The sequence below is a fragment of the Microtus ochrogaster genome, linkage group LG3 (assembly GCF_000317375.1).
Source record: "Microtus ochrogaster isolate Prairie Vole_2 linkage group LG3, MicOch1.0, whole genome shotgun sequence".
NCBI classification, from domain to species: Eukaryota; Metazoa; Chordata; class Mammalia; order Rodentia; family Cricetidae; genus Microtus; species Microtus ochrogaster.
In genome coordinates, this window is record NC_022029.1 from 41,163,104 (window position 1) to 41,183,217 (window position 20,114).

Genomic DNA, 20,114 nt, shown 5'->3' on the forward strand with positions numbered 1-20,114 from the left:
TTTTGGACTCCCCTGACCAGTAACAGGAAAGGAAGTTTCTCATGCCTGTTTTACAGGTTTTTGTTAGTTAGTATATTAGTAATGATTCTCTAAAGCAGTAGTTCTCAACCTTCCTAGTGCTGTAACCCTTTAATATAGTTTCACATGTTGTGATGACCTCCAACCATAAAATTATTGTCATTGCTACTTGATCACTTTAATTTCACTACTGCCATGAATCATAATGTAAATATCTGTGTTTTCCAATGGTCTTATGAGACTCCCGTGAAAGAACTCTTTGACACCTAAAGAGATTGCAAACCACACATTGAGAACCAGTGCTCTAAAGGAGCATAATTATAGAACAAACTAACATATACATATATACTTGTGTAACTATACATATGTGCAACTATACATATATAAAAAAGATTTACATATATAGCTATATATATGCATGTGTGTACATATCACACACATATACATATATATGAGATTTATTAGAGTGGTGTAGAGGCTGTGGTCCAAGCAGCCCAACAATGATTGCCTTCTATTGGAAAGGTCAAAGATCTGATAGTTGATCAATCTAAGGGACTGAATGTCACAGCAGTTTAAATCTGGTGCTCAAGTCCCAAGGAAGTCCTAGAGATTGAAGTAGAAAGCCTTTGGGAACATCTATGTATAGTGTTGTAGGAATTCCTACCACCAGTGCCAGCAGCCTTTAAGTTACCCGCCCACTTGGGCGTGGCCTCTTATACCATTTATGCCAATGTAAAGCACACATCTGGCCTCTTTTCCGGCTGTGGGAATCAGTTGTTATTCTCTGTTTCAGCAGAGGGTTATGATCTGTGAGTCTACCCCTAAATAAATAACCCTTTATTATTCTCAATTCTGAGCTAGTGTGGGATTTCTTTTAAGTGTCCTTCTTCAGTATAGAAAGTAGGCAATTAGAACAGGATTTAAGAAACAGACAGATAGTGAAACAAGTGAGATGGAGAAAATATCTAGGCAATGGAGTGACTTGAAAATGGGTGATCTCCCTGAGCAAAGCATGGTCCAAAGTTTCAATTTCTGCAAATAAACTCAATATTAGCTACAAATACCTGACAATAGCTTCCACTATTTAATGTTAAGCTCTTTCTCAATACTGTCATGTCGCCCAAATAATCTATTGCTTCATTTCAAACCTTTCAAATAATCTTATGTGGTCTTTGATAATATAGTCAACTTTTTGTTTATTTTTGGTGAGTTTTCTCTCTTTATTATATAAACAAAGGACCAGTTTAATGCAATGTGTGGGAGATAAATAATGTTTTTATACAGGAACTTTCTAATCGCTGTGCTGCAAAGTCTTATGTGAACCAAGCAAAGACAAAGTAACTTGATTATCTTCTATTAGAAGTCATCGATTTCCCAGAGCAAGTTTAGTGGAATGGTAGAGAAGAAAGGGCAATGAAGCTAGGTGTAGGCAGAGATGCTCGTTTGTTGCCAGCCACCCAGCCACAAAATAATCTCACCATGTAGACCTAATTGGCCTGGAACTCTGTGTGTATACCAGGCTGTTCTAGAGATCTGCCTGCCCTGCCCCAAGCTGTAATTAAAGGTGATTTCCACCACATCACTTTCTGATGGTTATTATGATATAAGGTATCCTGGATAGAAACACAAACACACTTTGCATTAGTCAGGGTTCACTAAAGGACCATAATGAAGGTACTTTACCAAAGGGATTTTCCAGGTTGGCTCACAAGATACAAATTGGGTCATCCAGTATTAGCCACCTACACACTGGAAAGACTGAGAACTGCTCTGTCTGCAAGGCTGAATACCTCAACAGTACCAGTCTGATAACCTGGAAGGCCTGAAGATTCCTGGTGGACTTGTGGTCTTCAGGAGGTATTTAAAGACAAAACAGTCAGGAATGGCCTATTAAGTTCTAAAGTGTTAACTAAGAACATCGGCAATATCCTGCAACGTTTGGGGGTCTGTGGGTTTTCACTGGGCAACAAGTCTAAAAGAGAAAACCCATCCCTGGCACTAGGCCTTTAGTTTGTTAGCCTGTAATGTTTATTAAGGGCATTGTCCCTCTTACAAGGTATGTATATTTGTGTACATATCTATGTAATTTATGAAGCTTCTATAATTATAGATTTCCATATGGCCTTTGTTCATAAGTCTTTATTGTTAATTTTTCCTTACTGAACCTCCTCCTTTGCTCTTCCCTCCCATTCTCCACCTCATTTATTTCTTCCTATTCTACAATTCCCACTTACCCTTTACACCACTGTGTACTATTCCCCTCCCTTGAGAGCCACCCCCAACTATGGCCCTTTCCTAATCTCCTGATCTCTCTTGGTATTCCAAGTGAAACATACATATCTAAAGATTTAAAGCTACCCCTTGCCTATAAGATAAAATAAACATTGCTTGTCATTCCAGGTCTTGGTTATCTCACATAAAATGATTGACTCTAGCTCCACTAGCTTCCCTTTGAGTTTCATAGCTTCATTTTTCTTCACAGGTGAAGAGTATTACCTTATGTAAATGTACCAGAGTTTCATTACACATCAGTTGATAAACATCTATGCCATTTCCATTTCCTGGCAATTGTGCATAGCACAATAATGGACATGAATGAGAAAAGCATCCTTGGGGTATTGTCCACGAGTGATAGAGCTGGTCCTGTAGTAAATCTATTTACAGCTTTTTCAGGAATCTTCACACTGATTTCCATAGTGGCTGCACCAGTTTGCATGCCCACCGACAGCGAGTTAGTGTTCCTGTTCCCCCACATCTATGCCACCATTTGCCATCATTTTAACCCTAGCTATTCTGACTGAGGTAAGATGAAATCTCAAATTAGTTTCAACCCAGTTTCCCTGAGGTCTAAGAATGTTGAACCCATGGAATGTTCATCCCTAAATGAGACATTTGTTACACACCCTTCCTTCAAAAGCTTGGAAATAATTGTAGAAAGGGGAGCAGAAAATTGTAAGAGGCAGAGGTGGTGGAAGGCTGGGAGCAAACAGTGTCTTCCGGACACAGCAGGGTGCTCACACCTGTGAACTCAGAATAATTGTGACAGCTCAACCCAGACAAAATCTGCAAAAGGAGAGGGGAGGTGGACACAGAGTCTCATCCCCAGGTGAGGAGCGACTGGCAGTTAATAACTACTGGGAGAAGGTGAGTTGATTTTTATTAAGGTTATGCCTCCCCTTTTAGGTCAACCGCTGGACGGTCACACATCCAAGATCATATGGCCAGTGTATATCATACACAATGGCTTCAAGAAAAGAAAAGGACAACAGGTTGGGTGGGTACGGAAGGGGTCTGGGTATGAAAAGAATTGAGGAAGTGAATGCAAACAAAATACATCAAAATACATTGCATGCTATTCTCAAATAGCTAATATATGTTTTAAAGCCCTCCCTTTAGTCAGAAAAATATAAATAAATAAAAAGGCGAATGTTCGGTTGACTGGACTTCAGTGTACAGTCCCAACTCTTTTGCTTTCCTTCCCCAGGTGTGTGGTCATGGAGCATCTGGGGCTGCTAGGGTCCAGTTCCAGCGCTCAGCAGGTTTCTGCTTAAAATATGTCTTGCTGCTGTTCCAGTGAAGTTGAGCAGAAAATGCTTCCTGGAGCCGTTCCCTTTCAGCTGCTGCCATGTGCAACTTCTGCTTCTTTCTTCAATGTTCTCTGTGTCTCTGTCTTTGTCTTCTAAGATAAACCAAGCTCCTGGGACATTTCCCCAATCTGCTTTGTAAGTTTTCTGATTTTACTTTGCTGTGAATCTAGAAATCTTTGGTTGGTACCCTCGTTTCCTCATAGCTGATAGACAACTTTCTACAGTTCATTCTCTGGAGATTCCAGCAGAGTCTCAATGCCCATCATCTGTCATTTTTTCCAAATCCACCATTTTAGGTTCTAGTAAATAAATGAATGGAGTTAGTTACCCTGTGGTTCTGGCACATAGTTACTAGTCACTAAATAGTTCTTAGACATACTGAGAATGCAGAAAGGAGCGGCAGAGTGAGCAAGGCCTCCGTGGGTGCTGGTTCACTTCCATTTTCCTAGTGAGCAGCAGTGCAAGGTCTGGTTCTGAGTTACCAGGAGTCAGCAGTACTGGACGACCTTACATTCTCAAAGGTCTTCAGTTTCATAGTTGGAAATGATTTTTGATATGGACTCTTCTTTCCCTGTCACCAACTCAGATAGGGAACATCCCATACAAAACCTGTGTTCTGCCAATACTTTAAAAGTAGACCATTTTGACAGGGGGGAGGTAAAACTTCAAAGTGGTTTTAATTTTCATTTCCTTGATGGATAAGAATGGTAAGCATCTTTTAAATATGACTGGGGCATCATGTGTCATCTTCTGAGAACTCTCTGTTCAGGTCCACAGCCCACTTTTCAATTGGGTTGTTCATTTTCCTGGTATTAGTTTTGAGTTCTGCATATACTCTAGACACTAAACTGCCACCAGATGTACAGCTGGCACAAATGTTTCTTTTTTGTAGGCTGCCTCTTCATTTGATTGACAGTTTTCTTTGCAATAAGAAGTCTTTTCATTTTATGAAGTTCCATTTCTTGCTGGTACAGTTTCCTGGGAGACCAGATTGCTATCCAGAAAGCCTTTACCAGAACTTACATCCATAAATGTACCTCCCACTTTTTCTTCTAGAAGCTTCAGGGTTTCAGGTCTAACACTGAGATCCTGGCTCCACTTGGAATTGTTTGTACTCAGGGTGAGAGAGAAGAACCAATTTTCATTCTCAAATCCAGATTTACCAACACCATTTGCAAAAGATTCTGTCTTGTTTTTTTTTTCAATATGGGCTTTTGACATTTTTGTTAGAAATAAAGGATCTTTAGAAGTATGGACTTATGTCTGAGATCTTGATTCTATTCTGTTAACCAATTTGTCTGTTTTTGTGCCACTAGCATGCTGCTTTTACTACCATAGCTCTTCAGTATAAATTAAAACAGGAACCATAAACATGTTTTTTTTTTCAGTGTTCAGGATTGTTTTGGCTAGTCAGGGACTTTTGTACCACCACATGGATTTTAAGTTTTACAATTTCTGTGAAGAATTATATTGGAATTTCAATTGGGGTTACACTGAATCTATATATTACTTTTACTATTAGGGCCATTTTCACAATATTAATTTTACCAATCCATGAGCATGGGAGGTCTCTCCATCTTCTGAAGGCTTCTTAATTTCTCTCTTCAGTATTTTTAAGCTTTCATTCTATAGGTTTTTCAATTCCTTGGTTAGTTTATTTTAGTACTTATTTTGTGTGTGGCTACTGTGAACAGAATTGTTTCTTTTATTTCTTTCCCAGACCCTCCCACACATAAAGCACGTTACTTGTATTGCTTTTGATTGCCCACCAGAATTTAATGGTAAGACCCTATTGCTGAAGATACAATTGTCATAGGGCATAGAGAAATAATTGACACTGACTAGAAGCTTCCTCTCTGTTGCTTTTATTGTTTTGGAAGATGCTGCACAGACTGCTAAAGGAAGAAGTCATCACCAATCTTTGCCAGATATGAACTCTGTGTCCTGCAATAATGACCAGTGTGGTAAGATACATCCATGGGTTATGGGAGTAACCAACTGCTAACTGAATAGATTTAAGGCCCACTGCATAAGCGATAACGTATATCTGGTCAAAAACTCATGGTTGGTTGTTCACTGACCCTAGGGTTGAACATACTACTATCGTTATGCTAAACAGACATAGTATCGAACTGATCTTTAAATCTGAATTTCTCTAAACACAGGTTGCTTTGGCTTTCACACCTCATCAGAGGAGCTTTTTTGTGCAGTAGGTGGTGGTTAATCCAAGAACTCTCAGCTGGCCAAAGGGTAGAGAACATTGTCAGGGAATTGCTCAGCCACAAATGGCACATCGGTACCATACCCCACTCAACACTCAGGGACCATCATAGAAGATAGGGTGCAAAGATGGTATGAGCAGATTCCAGGAAGGATTAGAGTGAAATCGTGTCTTCTGGACATGGCAGAACAACTGCACTCATGAACCCAAAACAACTGTGACTGCCTGCAGAATATTTTTACAAGAAAAAGTCCATTCTAACACAGGGCATACGAGTTAAGTCCCCACCCTTAATTGAAGAGCTATGGACAGTTGATGGCTTCTGGGGAAAGGAGGGTAATTTTTTTAAGGGTGTGGCCTCTAGCATGACAACCACATTTCTGTGGATTGCCTCATATTCAGGAAGGCATGGGCAGCACAAACTGAGCATGATGGGTTATTTGAAAATAAAACAAAATATAGACACAAAGTTGGGGGCAGGGCTAAAAAAATGGTAGTTGATCTTGGAGGAGCTGGGGGAATAGGGGTAAATACGGCCAAAATACATTGTATGAACTTCTCAAAGAATTAGTAGAGATCTTTAGTTAAAAGGGTAAAACATTAGACAAGCTGAGTTTGAGTTAAGGAGAGATGGCTTCCATTTACAATCTCCAATTTTCAAAAAAGGAGATTTGACATCAATTTGAATAATCTGACATTCTTATCATTATAGCTGTTGCATGTTGCTCAAATTCCAATTTGAAATTAGATACACAACCTGCAATCCCACATGAAAACACCCTGGAAGTATCTCCTCCCAAGAAGGAATAACTTTGATTCTTTGACCTCTTTGTTAATGTCTTATTTTATCCCATTTCATTTCACAGAAAGCAATTACTTCTTCAACACAGAATGAGTAATTCCAGAACAGATTATCTTGTCATTTGAGAATATTTTTGGCTTCGTTTTTCAGTGTTAGCAAAATTACTTTCTTTTGAAGAAAACTAAGGTTTGAGTCTACAGAAAAATAAATAGAACTAAGAAAGCTTTAGATGGCCTTTACATGTTCAGTGCACAAAAATCTTGCGAGACATGCTCTGCAGAATATCTTTCTGTGCACTAAAACATGAATTTCTTTACACAAATCTTTGTGGTCTTTGCATAAGTTCTGGATAAGAACAACCTTCAAGGTTGTTTTCTTTGTCTCCATCATGCAACTTGGGTCTTTGTTCAAGCATAACAAAACCAAAGGAAATATGTGGCTTGAAGTCCAACTGATATTTCTGAAATTAGACCTTCTAATCAAGGCTTTCAACTTTGAGTTCTAAAATCTGCAGGGGGTAAAATCCACACAAGGAAGATCCCTGGAATATGACACAGACGAGGCCAAGTTGTTTCTTGGCAGATTTTTAAAATGGAAGTTTGTTTACTCTTTTCTTTTTTTAATTTAGATAAAGTAAACAGCCAGAGAGCTGGCTCAGAGGTTGAGAGTGCCGCCCGCTGTGCCCAAGGTCCTGAGTTCCATTCCCGTCCGTTGTGTGTCTATGTCTAAATGTAGACATGTATGCATAATTAATTGAAAAAAAGTAATTTAGATAAAGTGGCTTCAGCTTCACGTAAAGGATGTGTGTGTGTGTGAGAGAGAGAGTGTGTGTGTGTTATTCATTTCCTGAAGGTATTACAATGGTTTTTCTATATTTATTTCTATTTATAAATACACGATCTAAGATCTCAAGAGTTACTGTGGACAAGATCAACATATAAGAGAAAACAGAAAACAGTTTGGTGTCATTCAGAAAATGCAAAGGGGTTCTTGTTATTATCCTGACAGCGTGGCAGCAGTTATGAGCTAAATGTTGTTAAAATGATTTCTATGTGGTGGAAAACGTTTTATATGAAAGCAACAGAACCTATTTCATTACAAAAGTCAAATGTGGTCAGTGGGCAAAGTTTTTCAAGCTTTTCTAAGCAGTATTTACCTGAAGCAAAACAGAGTTACTCTGGTTGAGTTGGGTGCATTAGTGAGTTCCACATAAACTCTCAAGGCTTGACAGAATCTTAAAGAGTCTTAAAGATTTCTCATCTAGGGGCCGGAGAGATGGCTCAGTGGTTAAGAGCACTGACTACTCTTCCAGAGGTTGTGAGTTCAATTCCCAGCAACCACATGATGGCTCACAACCATCTGTAATGAGATCTGGTGCCCTTTTCTGGCATGTAGGTATACATAATAAACAAATAAATCTTAAAAAAAAAACAAAAAAAGAGATCTAATCTACATAGATCTAATCTACATGAGAAATAGAAAAAGACAAGATCTTCTGAGTAAATTGAGAGCATAGGGACCTTGGGGGTGGGTTGAAGGGCAAGGAAGAGGCAGGGAAGGGAGCAGAGAAAAATGTAGAGATCAATAAAAATCAATAAAATAAAAAAGATACATTTTGTTCTAGAAAATCAGTGAATCAGTGTCAGCTTAATTCCCTACTAGTCTTGGGGTATGTGTGTGTGGGGGTGTGTGTCTGATATGCATAGATGAGTTTCTACTTTGGAATTTTGTTGTGGAGATACGTGACAAGATACTGCAGCACTCAGCTAAGGGTAAGATGGTCAACCAATGGCACTACTCCTCTTATTCATGTCATCCTGCTAATGACAAACACCGTCTTTACTTCCTGAGCCTTGGCAACATTCCAGGCTTCAGCTAAGGGCTGAATAAGCATCATCTGTGTTAATTTATAGGCGACGACCTTGAGATCTATAGAGCTTAGTTTATTAAATACAAATAATTAGTCGTAAAATTGGATCAAACTTCAGATTTATTGCCAGAGTTCCATTGCTTCTTATTAACAAACCTAGGCCTCAGCATACCTTTTTATAAGTCAAGCTTTTTTTCATAAGATCTTCAAGCTCTTTCTCACTATCAGAGTCCTCCAGAAAAGCAGAAACAGCTGGAGATAAAATGCTTATCACATAAACCAGGAAAGCCAGTGATTACAAACAGTCTGAATGCGAAGGCCAAGGGCTGGAATTCTAGGTGATATTTGGCATCAGTCATTGAAGGCAATAAAGTTCTGGGTGAGACATAGAAGCCTTTCTACATTTTACTCCCTTTTATCTTCTTTGTTAGAGAATTAGTCTCTGACTATGTAGAGCTCTTTGGGGATTCCATTTGCCTTTCTTCATCCAAACCATGGGTAGCTCTCTCCTCCTTCATACCTGAAGGCATCTGCCTGATGGCTGAAATGGTCCACACACATTGCCTTTTAAGTGCAAAATAGTTCCTCCTACAGCTTGAAATGGTGCTGCTTCTGAGATGAGGTCATCTTCTTCCCTGTCTCTTGAGAGCACTACTTTATTCTGCTCGTCCATTCCTCAGGCATTTGTTAATATTCTTCCAGGGTAAGCGGCTTTGCTCCCAGACCCCCTTCTCAACAGAACGAAGGTAATAATCACACTGGACTTACTGATGTGTTGGCCTTTGCATCAATAGTAGTCAACATATATTGAGCATTTACTCTCTGAGGGATACTGAGTTAATTACTGCAACCAATTACTGCATTTATTCTGCTCAATAACCCTTATGCTAAGCAATGCAGTGTTTGCACGAAACACACACATCGGCATGCTTTGAACTCTTTAAATCATCCCTAGATTACTTGCAGTGTCTACTAAAAGAATATATATGTTACAAAATAGTTGGATGATGGCAAGAGCAATGTCTATAATGCATATGTGATTCTCTTATTAATATCGCTGAAGTGTGACCGGTTGAATCTGTGCATACACAGCCTGTGATGTGAAGGGATGTAGGAATATATAAGGTGGCTCAGAGGACCAGCATTTCAGATTGACATAAGAACAAAGTAAAGCTTGAGACCATAATGCGCATGGCTGCCAGGGTAGTAGGCAGTCCAGGGAAGGAAGCACAGGCATAATGCTGCAGGCAGATGCAGACCAAGTCTGAACCAAGAAGAACGTTGAAAGCACAGAAAACGAAGAAATTTAGAATGTTAAAAAGCAATTAAAAGTCAGTTAAGGGCTGGAAGTCGTATCATAATGTGGGAAGTAGAAGAGAGATGTGTGTCCAGGAAAGTAAGACAGCAGTAGAAAGGAAAGGGGGTAGTGATTCCAGGCCGGAGAAACACATGCTCTGGATCATAGTCTTGGGATGACTCTCTTAGTTCTCTGACATATCACTTCTTAGGTCCTCTCCCTGAGTCAGGGAGACACGACCCCATTGGTGCCTGGCAGAGACAGTTTCTCAGTTGCCATGGCAGCTCAGAGAGAGGAAAGCTAAAGGCATTGTGCCATCACCTGGTTATGGGGAACTCTGGAGGCCACACCACGACAAAACGCAGCAGTGATGCAGTGACTGCTCCTGAGGTGCCAATCAAGGACGCAATGAGACAAGGCAGATGGCTTTGTCTGTGTGTGTGTCTGTGGCAAGAGGACGGAAGGCTGGAGTTTTGGAAGGGGTTGGCACTGAGGCCAAGTTATGCATATAAATGCTGAGGAAAATGTGTGAACAGAGATGTCCACGTTCTGGGGGATACAGTAGGGGAGACAGTGGATGGTCCGCAGGAATCAGGGCCTTGCTGAAGTCATAGCAACCAAAGCAGGACAATAAAGAATGAAACAGGCTAGTGGATGGTTTCCAAAGGACTACTGTCTTAGGTTCCTAGCTAGGAAGTGTCCTCTGCTCACACATCCTCTCCCACGAATAGAAAGCTCCCCTTGGGGGTGCCCAGGATGCTGTTTGTGACTCTTTCATTTTTCATCCGTTCCTCACTCCTCTCATTGTTTGACTTTTGTAGCCACCTGGATGCAGTTCTCCTGTAGGAGGAGCCAGGCTGTTCCCAAAGCCGGAAGGAAACAACTGCACAACTTTTGTCTTTGACTTGAGGGACAACAATAAGCAATAGGCTTGTAGCCAGCAGCCTCCCTTCTCCTCTGTAGTTTCCATGGGGTATCTTTTGTGATTATGAAAGGTAGCTAGGACGCTACAAAATCAATAGTTACCACTTATGGAGACTTTCTGTTGCACTTGAAAGACTACATACTCTTAGACTCCTCACCATGACCTGAAGGGAGCCAGGGTCCTCACTTAGATCCTCACTCTCATCCACCACAGTCGGAAAAATGACATTTCTACACCCCAGCCTGTGAGCCTTATGCCCTTCTGCTTGCCAGTCTCTTGAACTTGAACTCTCTAGGGCTCCCAGCTTCTTACCTTCAAGTTTTTCCTAATAGCTGGCCCAGATGAGGCCCCCAGGGCACTTTCCTCCCGTGTCACAGAGTGTCTCTCCCACAAACTGTCTGTGTGGGAACGGGATTTATTTGTTGTTTCGTTTCTCCCACTTTATCCAACTCTTGATGCACAGACATTCTGTCTTGCTCACAGCTGACTCCAGCATCAGTAATATCAATCTCTGAACATGCCTTTCAGGTACCTGAGCACACTCAGAAACTTATCTTTCATAAAATAAGGGCACACTGTTTTTTATCTTGATTTTTCATTATAAAAATAAGTGTGTGTTTGTATTTGGCTTCCTTCATTAAGGCACACACATGTTCTATTAGGCTAGAGACCATTTTTTTTTAAATGTTGACGATTCATTATAGATACATATGTGTGTTTATATTCTGTGTCTTCCGGTAGGACACATAATCTATCAGGATAGAGGCCGTAAGCTACTCAGTGACTGTAACATACCCCGGTCGGGCACATGCTGGTTGACTCCTTATTATGTAATCATTGAATATTAAGATACTCTGAATTTAATTGTAGAGTGGTTGGGTCCATAGGATTTGGATTCCCTGGTTACAGCTGCTCTGAGGGCTTCCATCTTGTACAAAGGTCATCAAACTCTGTCTGGTCTAACAGAGGTTACTCTCCAGCACTGCTTGATGAAGGACCAGGACCTGACTCTGTCACAGCTGGTGACTGAAGAGACATCCCACCTCTAATCTCAAGGTCAGAGTGACCAAGACCAAATGGCTGTATCACCCCCAAGCAGGGAGTCTGCTGCCCACAGCTGGCAGGAAGGACAGAATCAGGGGCCACAGTGTGGGTTTGAACACGTGACCTCTGGCCATGTCTTCCCTCTGTCCAGTTATACTGTTGCAGATTTGCATAGTGTTCAGGTAGTTCCTCGGAGAGTCGGTCTAGATGCTGAAAGAAAAGACAAAAAGGAGCGCGTAAGGAGCAGGACAGAAATATAGCCACGGTGACATGCTGCACGGGTTAGCTCTCTGTCAGCTTGACACAAGCTAGAGTCATCTGGGAAGAAGATCCTCAATTGAGAAAATGCCTCCATCAGAGCGCCTCTTTCTTTTGCCTAACAATGAATGTGGCAGGGTTCAGCCCACTGTGGGCGGTACCACCCTGGGGAGGTGGTCCTGAGTTGTATAAGGAATCAGGTTGAGCAAGTCTTCTACAATGGGCGCTTTGAACCAGTAGCAGGGTATAGTGTGGCAGAGCTTATATTGGCTCAAAAGGCAAGCTTTGATATTCGGGATTCTTGTTCTCACATGAAACATGGGGACTAGCTCTTTAATAGTACTTTGCTCTCCTTTAGATGGCAGGAGAAAGACTAAAGATGCTATATACCCGAGTCAGCCACTGCTTGACAGCGGTGTGGGCATGAGCAGAGCAGGGCCAATCTCTTTATGTCTACACTGCTGGTATGACCATGTATCAGACAGTGCTACAGTCCGAAACGGTCACACCACTGGTTTCTTATCTAAAGCAGCTCTCCCATGAGTAGCAGGCTGGGGACATTTAGACTCAGCATCCACGCTGCATCCATTCTCCACCGCACCCCTTACCAGTAGGATCCCTTCTTTGATTTGCCTGGCTCGGTCTCCTAGCTGAAAGGCCAGCTCTGCAACCTGCTGCCTCAGGGCCTCTCGTAAAGTCCTCAGGTCCTCAGCCTCTTCCCTGCATGAAGATGATACAAAAGGAAACGTCAAAATCGCTGCCAGGTGCCGTCTTTCATGTCCCTCTCATGAAGTGGGTCCTGTTTTTGATATGTCTGCTCAGTTTCTTGTGTATTTCTCTCTCTCTCTCACTCTGTGTGTGTGTGTGTGTGTGTGTGTGTATGTGAGTGGGGGGCGCTAGCGTGTGGATGCGTGTGTGCATGGCATGCCTATGCCTGACACTGCATGAGGAGAGCAGTGAGCAGAGAGAAACATGCAAGCAGTTCTCCCGATGGAGCGCAGGTAGGTAGTCAGCCTGGGCACCACGAGTGCCCTTGCCAACTGAGCCATCTCTCTGGTTCCCGAGATTCCTCAAAAAAGACTTTGGCTTTCCTTATTTGATTTGCCTGTAGAAGTAAGTCTGTTAGTAGAACAGGTACCCCCCACCCTGTTCACCATTCTAAGACTTACACCTAGAAGAATGGAGCCTCCTTTAATCTCACTCAGTGATGGTCCCCAGTGCCCCATCACTCTTTTAGCTTCGAGAACACAAAGCACATCTAGCTAGAAAGGGAAGCTTTGGGCACATGCCCTACCATAGAGCTGCATCCCCAACACACCCTCTTTTAAAAGAAATCCTATTTGGGTATAATTTAGGCATTATGTTTACCTATTTCAAGATACAATACATCATTTATAAGAAAACTACCAAGTTGGACAAGGATGACCACCATGCAGCTCTAGAAGACGCCATCTCTCCAGTAAGAACACACAACCCTCAAGCCTTTTACTGTTAAAACCTGTCCCCACAGCCACAGGCGATCAGTGATGCATCCATTTTGGTGATATTTTTAACCCCTCTGACAATACTGCATATTTCAAAACCCTAATAACCCCCTAGCATTTGCTTCTGTGCAAGTCCCATTCCTATCGGTTAAAGAAATCCTGCTGGCCTTCCCCGTTCTCCCGGAAGATTGCCCCTCTTCTAACCTTCCCAAATAGCCCCAGTCTTCAATAAGAGTGTGCCCATCCAGTGACGGTTTCCTCTGTCTCACACTGAGAAAGCAAAGCTAATACTGTGTAAGCAAAGGAAGAGCAAGCCGGTTTCTCATTAGCCCTGCCCCATCATGCTCATCCACCTGGCCTGCCCTGATTACCTTCCCTTGCTCCGGGTGTGTGGTCTGGTACTTACTTAGATGCTTGCCTTGGATAATTACCTTTCCTCTTCTGACATGTCCCTGTGAAAGAGTGCCTGCTGTTCTGCAAAGTGCTGCTCCATTTCCTCTAAGTGCTCCTGGAAACTCTGGCACACCATCTTCATGGTTTCCATCTCATAGACTGTGCACTGGCAACGAAGAGGAAAACCCGAGAGCGGTGACCTTTCTGCTCACATGGCTGGAGGGCTGGGCTCTGCCTTCCTTCCCATTTGGAATTCATTGCTTGCAAAGAAGCCCAACTGCTAACATTTTTAGAAGAGCCAGGGAAGCCCAGTTCAGACTTTGGACGAAATTAGAGGTTGCATTTGACTAAGACAAAGGGGACCAGTTGCTGAGTGGTACTTGGGTGAGAATTAATTTTGCACAGGGAAGCCCAAGCCAGTCCTACACAATATAGAGATGCAATGAAGTGCACAGAGAAGAGGCAGAATTACCAGAGAGCAGACTTACATTTAGAAAAATGGAGCTTCCTTTAATGTTGCTCAGTGTTGGTACACAGTACCCCATCACTCAGCATCGAGAACACTAAACACATCTACTCATGTGTATTTGCTCAGGACAATCTGCTTAGAATACTTTTTTTTTTTTACTAGTTTTAACTTGCTTAGCCATAGTCCTTGAAGAGGAAACTCCACAAAATCCATTCTACCCATCTAACAATCCCAACTGAGAAAAATGTTAGGCACCCATGCTCTCTATGATCTAGAATCAAGACTTGAGTTCTTCTTGCCTCCAGACTACGTCAGTCTTTAACCCTTGCTGTCTCTTGATGTTTTGATTTGATATATTCTTGTAACCTCCAAAAGTTATGGAATTCTTTACAGCTAATAATTCTGACCAGTAGTGAGTTGATCAGATAGAGAGGAGTTGCCATGGCCCTTGGATGACCACCCACTATCATCCAATTAAATTTCTTGCCTAAGTTTTGGAAGATATTTGATCACACTGTGAACCCTAAATTTGCATTCATGTTAATTAAATAAAATCAACCTTAGCTCAAGAGGGAGAGTTAGCAACTAGTTGACAGAAAGTAATCATAAAGTGTCAGAAGGCTTTGGGAAGAAATAGAAAGTTGCACTGGAAATAGTAGGTAGGGATTTTATTTCCAGTGGTGTGCCTTTTTTGGTTTGGCAAATGGGGAGGGGGGCTTCTTTTCAGAGATGCTAGCAAGGAGAGAAGGTTAGCCAGGTGCTACTCAACCACTCTGAGCTCGTAGGTTTTTCACCTCAGCCTTTGAATCTCAAGTCTTATTTATAAATAGAACCATAGAGATTTAGTTAAAGCTACCTTTAGCAACAATGGCAGAGCCAGTGCCTGTAGGAACAAGATTCCCACCAGGCTGTGGCCTGAGTGGCCAGGCCACTGCCAGAGAAGCAGGCTGGTGACTGCAGAGTCACAGTTGCTGGCTGAAGTGGCAGTAGGTTAAGGTGCACCCACTATGCTGAAGGCAAAACAACACCTAAGAAAGTTCATGGTTTCCAGAACATACACGCAGGTGCATGCACACACACACACACACACACACACACACACACACACACACACACACACACACACAGCCTTCTCTTGCCCTTATATGCATGTATTTAGAAATAACTAGTTAATATTGGGATCTAGTACTTGGGGAAGAAGAACTATCTCTCAATCTCATCAAGCACTGGTTGCTCATAGTTTTTCATCTAGGGGTAAGGCCTTCTTTAATTTTCCCCCATATATGCTAGAATGTAAAGAGTTGTCTTTGTGGTCTTGTGCAGGCAGCTAGGCTGGTGAGAATTCATGGGTGTAACACCTCTGTCATGTCTACACTGCCATACAGCAGACATTCTAGTCTCTGATTCTTAGAATCTTTTCACCTCCTCTTCCGGAAAGTTTTTGGAGCCTTAGAAGCAGGGATGTCCTTTCTGGTACCCCAAGGCTCACTTATTCTCTGCATTTTGATGAGCTGTGGATCTCTAGTAGATTCCATCTGCTACAGAAAGAAGCAAGAAACTTCTTGCTGAGTGCTGAGAACTGTGTTGGCTAGCACTTCCAGGAAGGGAGGTACAAAGGCACAGACTCCGGCCTTCCTTCATTACAGCAGTCACTAAAAGGGCTCACAGTTGTGAACAGGTGTGTTGTATAAACCAAAGGCGTCCTTCTTAAGGACCCAAGAGTCATTCCTTTGAAATAAAGCGAACTAGAAGCTTCTGTGGAGGATGGACTTGTGAGGGCTTTGGAGAAGTAAATGAAATAAAACTAATTTACCGACAGGTCATGGAAACCACCATCCTGTGCCTTCATTTCTGGAAAGCCCAAGACTTTTAAAAATCTTTATCCTCACAGGTACAAGGCCAAGATCATGGCAGTTTGGTGGTTTCTGTTTCAACTAGAGTGAGTGAAAGACAGTCAGCTCACAACCGTATCTGGCCTTCCGGCATTCATACCCACTGGCCTTTCGCCATTTTCTACTGATTCACTGAGTCCCTGCTCTCCCCTCTATCTCATTCCTCTCTTAGAATGCCCACACCGCTCCTGCACAGATAAAAATGAAGTCCATCTCTTTCCCTGACTGTCAGAAGTTACCAAATTACATCTGTTTCCATGACGTTTCTTGCTATCCCCTGTGCATCTGTGAGACACTGAGCCCAGTATGTCTGAGGGACACTGTGCCCATTTGCTGATCTCTTGTCAGCCCTCCCTCTTGTTTTGCAATCTATATTGGGTTACTCCTTGTGTACACCTATGACCCAGAGCCCCAGGGATGCTGCCATCTGACTTTAAGTGCTATTAACACTGGTGGATCCCCAGCTGTCTCTATCAGACCCCTTCCAGATCAGTAAGCGAAGCTTCCGGCTACGGCTCACCCTCTTTTTCCCCTTTCCTCTTAACACAAGTCTAATGCTTTAAAGCAGCACTGTGTCTAGGTAAAAACCTGCATTCCCTAAGCTTCCCTCTCAATGCTGATAGCCAATGAGTGGGGCTGTGGAGGATGTTGAGGGCTTTTGAGAAAGAATTAAAGAAGGCTTTTGACTGCTGGGTCATGGACTCCACCATCATCTACCTCAGTTTCTGGAAAGTCAAGATGGGTTTTTATCTTTATCCTTAAAGTCACGTGACCAAGATTGGTGATTATTATTTCACCCAGACACTTGAAAATGGGGATACTGTTCTAAGACTGATACTTCAATATGAAAACGTTATATCATTTTGTTCTGAGATATTTTATACTGACTGATGTATTTAGCCTTATCATGAGAGAACCCAAGCCAGTTGAGGGAAGTCTTTGACACATGCTGATGTTGGCAAGAATGCTTAGGTATTGCCAAATTATGGCTCATAAAAATTGAAATGGTCTTGAAGTCCATGCAAACATCTTTTGTAGGTAAGTGTTTAGACACAAACTCTGTGATGGCTGTGTCTGTAGTCAAATGCTATTTAAATTTTAAATTCAAGTCACATGATTGATCTTTTCATTCCCAATATCTAACCAACTCACTTCACAGAATGAAAGGTGACAGGACAGCATGAGGGAGCACCTGTCTCTCAGGAGGGAGCTGGTTCAGTGCTTCGGCCAATTCAGGTAACTGTTTTCGGAGCTCAAGGGACAGCAAGGCCAGACCATGGCAGCACAGTGCTCAAGCAGACTGATATCATTAACACTGGGCTTCAAGCTCAGCTCAGTGTCTGGGGGTAACCCTTTGTGATTGGAAAAAATGGATTGTAGGGCTTGGATTTGGGGAGAGCTGAAAGCAGGTTTGTGATGTTAAGACTAGTGCCCTGGAAAATTCTGAAGTGCTGCCATCTCCTGGTAATTCAGAAACACACAATTTAGCCCCAGAACTGGCAATAGCTCAACTAACTAAATACCAGAAGAAAGGAAACCCCAGGCAAGGGGAATAAGAGGGGCAGAGGAGTTGATCTCTCTCTCTCTCTCTCTCTCTCTCTCTCTCTCTCTCTCTCTCTCTCTCTCTTTCTCTCTCTCTCTGTCTCTCCCCCCCCCCTCACTTTTCTTTTTAAAGTCTGGGTAAAACCCAAATAAAATGTAAGGCCTGCTCTACTGTCCCATCTCATTAATGCAAACTTCAACACTAAGAGTGGCAGCATAAAACCAAGCCTCGGGAGGCAGAGGCAGGCGGATCTCTATGAGTTTGAGGCCAGCCTGGTCTACAAGAGCTAGTTTCAGGACAGGCACCAAAAAAGCTACGGAGAAACCCTGTCTCGAAAATAAAAAAAAAAAATAAAAAAAAAGCCAAAACAACACAGCTTTTCACTTTCTAATTGACTTACACTTTTTAAACTTTGCACAATATCTTTTTTTTTTAACTTAAGCCTATAAATATTACAGAAGTATACTCAGAAATCTTATTTCTAATGCATCTTATTCTGGAAATATGTTTTGCTTTGCATTGAGAAATCTTTATTAAATTGCTCCCAAGCATTAATATATACAAGATTAATTATATGAACAAATCAGTTTTCCACTGACAATTACTGATAAAATAACAACTCAGGTACACAAATGAATCTCCTCACATCAACAAGCCATTCTTCTAGGTAAGCTAGAAGATGACAAAGCCAGCTGTGGGTTTCTCCATAGTGTCACGTGTCACTGGGTAAGCTAGGAGATGACAAAGCCAGCTGTGGGTTTCTCCATAGTGTCACGTGTCACTGGGTAAAAGACAACGGGAGAGGAGATACTTTTTCAAACCAGATTTTACCAAAATTTCTCTTACTTCCAACATCTACTTTGAATGCCTGTTGCCATTTGACCGACAGCATCCATTTCCACCTGGAATCTTCATTTCACCCCTGGCCTAGTTTCTAGTTATTTCTGTTCTACTAGAACAATCCAGTTCTTAACCCTAGCTATCCCACATTCAAGCCACATTTCCTGCAGAACCTTTTCCAGGTTCCACAGACCCAGCCAGGCCGATTTTCAGGCTCATTCACAGCACATGTCACCATATGCGCTGCTTTCCTTCACCGTTTTTCACATTTCTCTAGCAGCACGCTGCTCATGGGAGAAAGCAACCCTATGGTTACCTACATGTGTGTGCAAGCACGCGCACGTGTGTGTGTAACACACACACATATGGAAGTGTATCTGAGCACATAAGATCACTGTTCCCATTGAATGAGTGTTTCTGGTCCCTTAGATTTAAAGGAAGAGAAATGCATGGCCATCTAGTAAAATTCTGGAGAACATCCATTTCAGCCAAAGCAATTACTTTTGTGTCTTTGTGTCTTTTCTGTATAATTACAAATTCTATTTTTTTTTTTGGTTGGGTTATGTATGTGTCCATGTTCATGTATGTGCAGGTGTGTGTGTGTGTGTGTGTGTGTGTGTGTGTGTGTGTGTGTGTGTGTGTGTGTGTGTGTATGTGTGTGTGTCAGAGGTTGACATCAAGTATCTTCCTCAATCATCCTTTTCCTTATTTGGGGGATAGACTCTCTAAATAAACCTGGAGCTCACCTATTCAGCTAGATGGACTAGGCAGCAAGCTTCAGACTCTAGGAGGAGGAAGGATATACAGTATTATGAGGCAAGGGCTAGAAAAGTATGGGTAGCAAAATTTACACTTGATCAACTGTTGCTAGGTTGACACCTACCTACAAGTCTAAGGGTGATGATTATGACAATGAGTCACAAAACCTTTCTGTGCTGGAGTGCCAAATGAAGTAGAAAACCTGTTTCTGCATGCCAAATCATTTTACACAACTAGAAGTATGTATGTCTAAGGTCCCCTTCTGACAGAATTTGGGGAAGGAGACTCTGGTCCATTTTTTGGGAATCTCCTGGCCCTGGCCCCACCTCAGTCTCTTTCCCTATCATAATCAGCAGCCTTAACCTTGAGCCAGCTATGGGTTCCTACACTTGAGTACTTTCTCCAGGTCTCATCAGGTTGATAGAAATTCTTAAGCAAAATTTCATCTTCTAGTTTCTAAGTCTACTTGTAGATGCTTATTATTTATCTTCTTAACATTGCCAAGAAATTATAGACATTGTTTTTAATTGATGGGAGTGATGTAATCAGAAAACAGATTTAGTATCCTATCACAACATATATTAGATATGTCTTGAAGGACACTTCTGAATTTTTGGCCATAATTTTGGTTGTATTTTTCTTGTTCTTTTAAATAAAATATAAGGCTGAATATTATTTAATTTATGCTTCTTTGTAAAATTTTCCTTTGAGA

The 20,114-nt window shown here is 41.9% G+C and overlaps 1 protein-coding gene across 1 annotated transcript in view; it reads right to left on the reverse strand.

Moving 5' to 3' along the window:
• Positions 1-8,611: 8,611 nt before the first annotated feature.
• Itprid1 (ITPR interacting domain containing 1) overlaps positions 8,612-20,114 on the reverse strand; it is a 118,552-nt gene continuing 107,049 nt past the window's right edge. The window contains exons 12-14 of the mRNA XM_005360799.3: positions 13,938-14,065; positions 12,631-12,742; positions 8,612-11,974 (exon numbers count right to left, since the gene is read on the reverse strand). Of these exons, the coding sequence (XP_005360856.2) occupies positions 11,690-11,974; positions 12,631-12,742; positions 13,938-14,065 (525 nt within the window). The 3' untranslated portion in view covers positions 8,612-11,689. The remainder of the gene's footprint in view (positions 11,975-12,630; positions 12,743-13,937; positions 14,066-20,114) is intronic.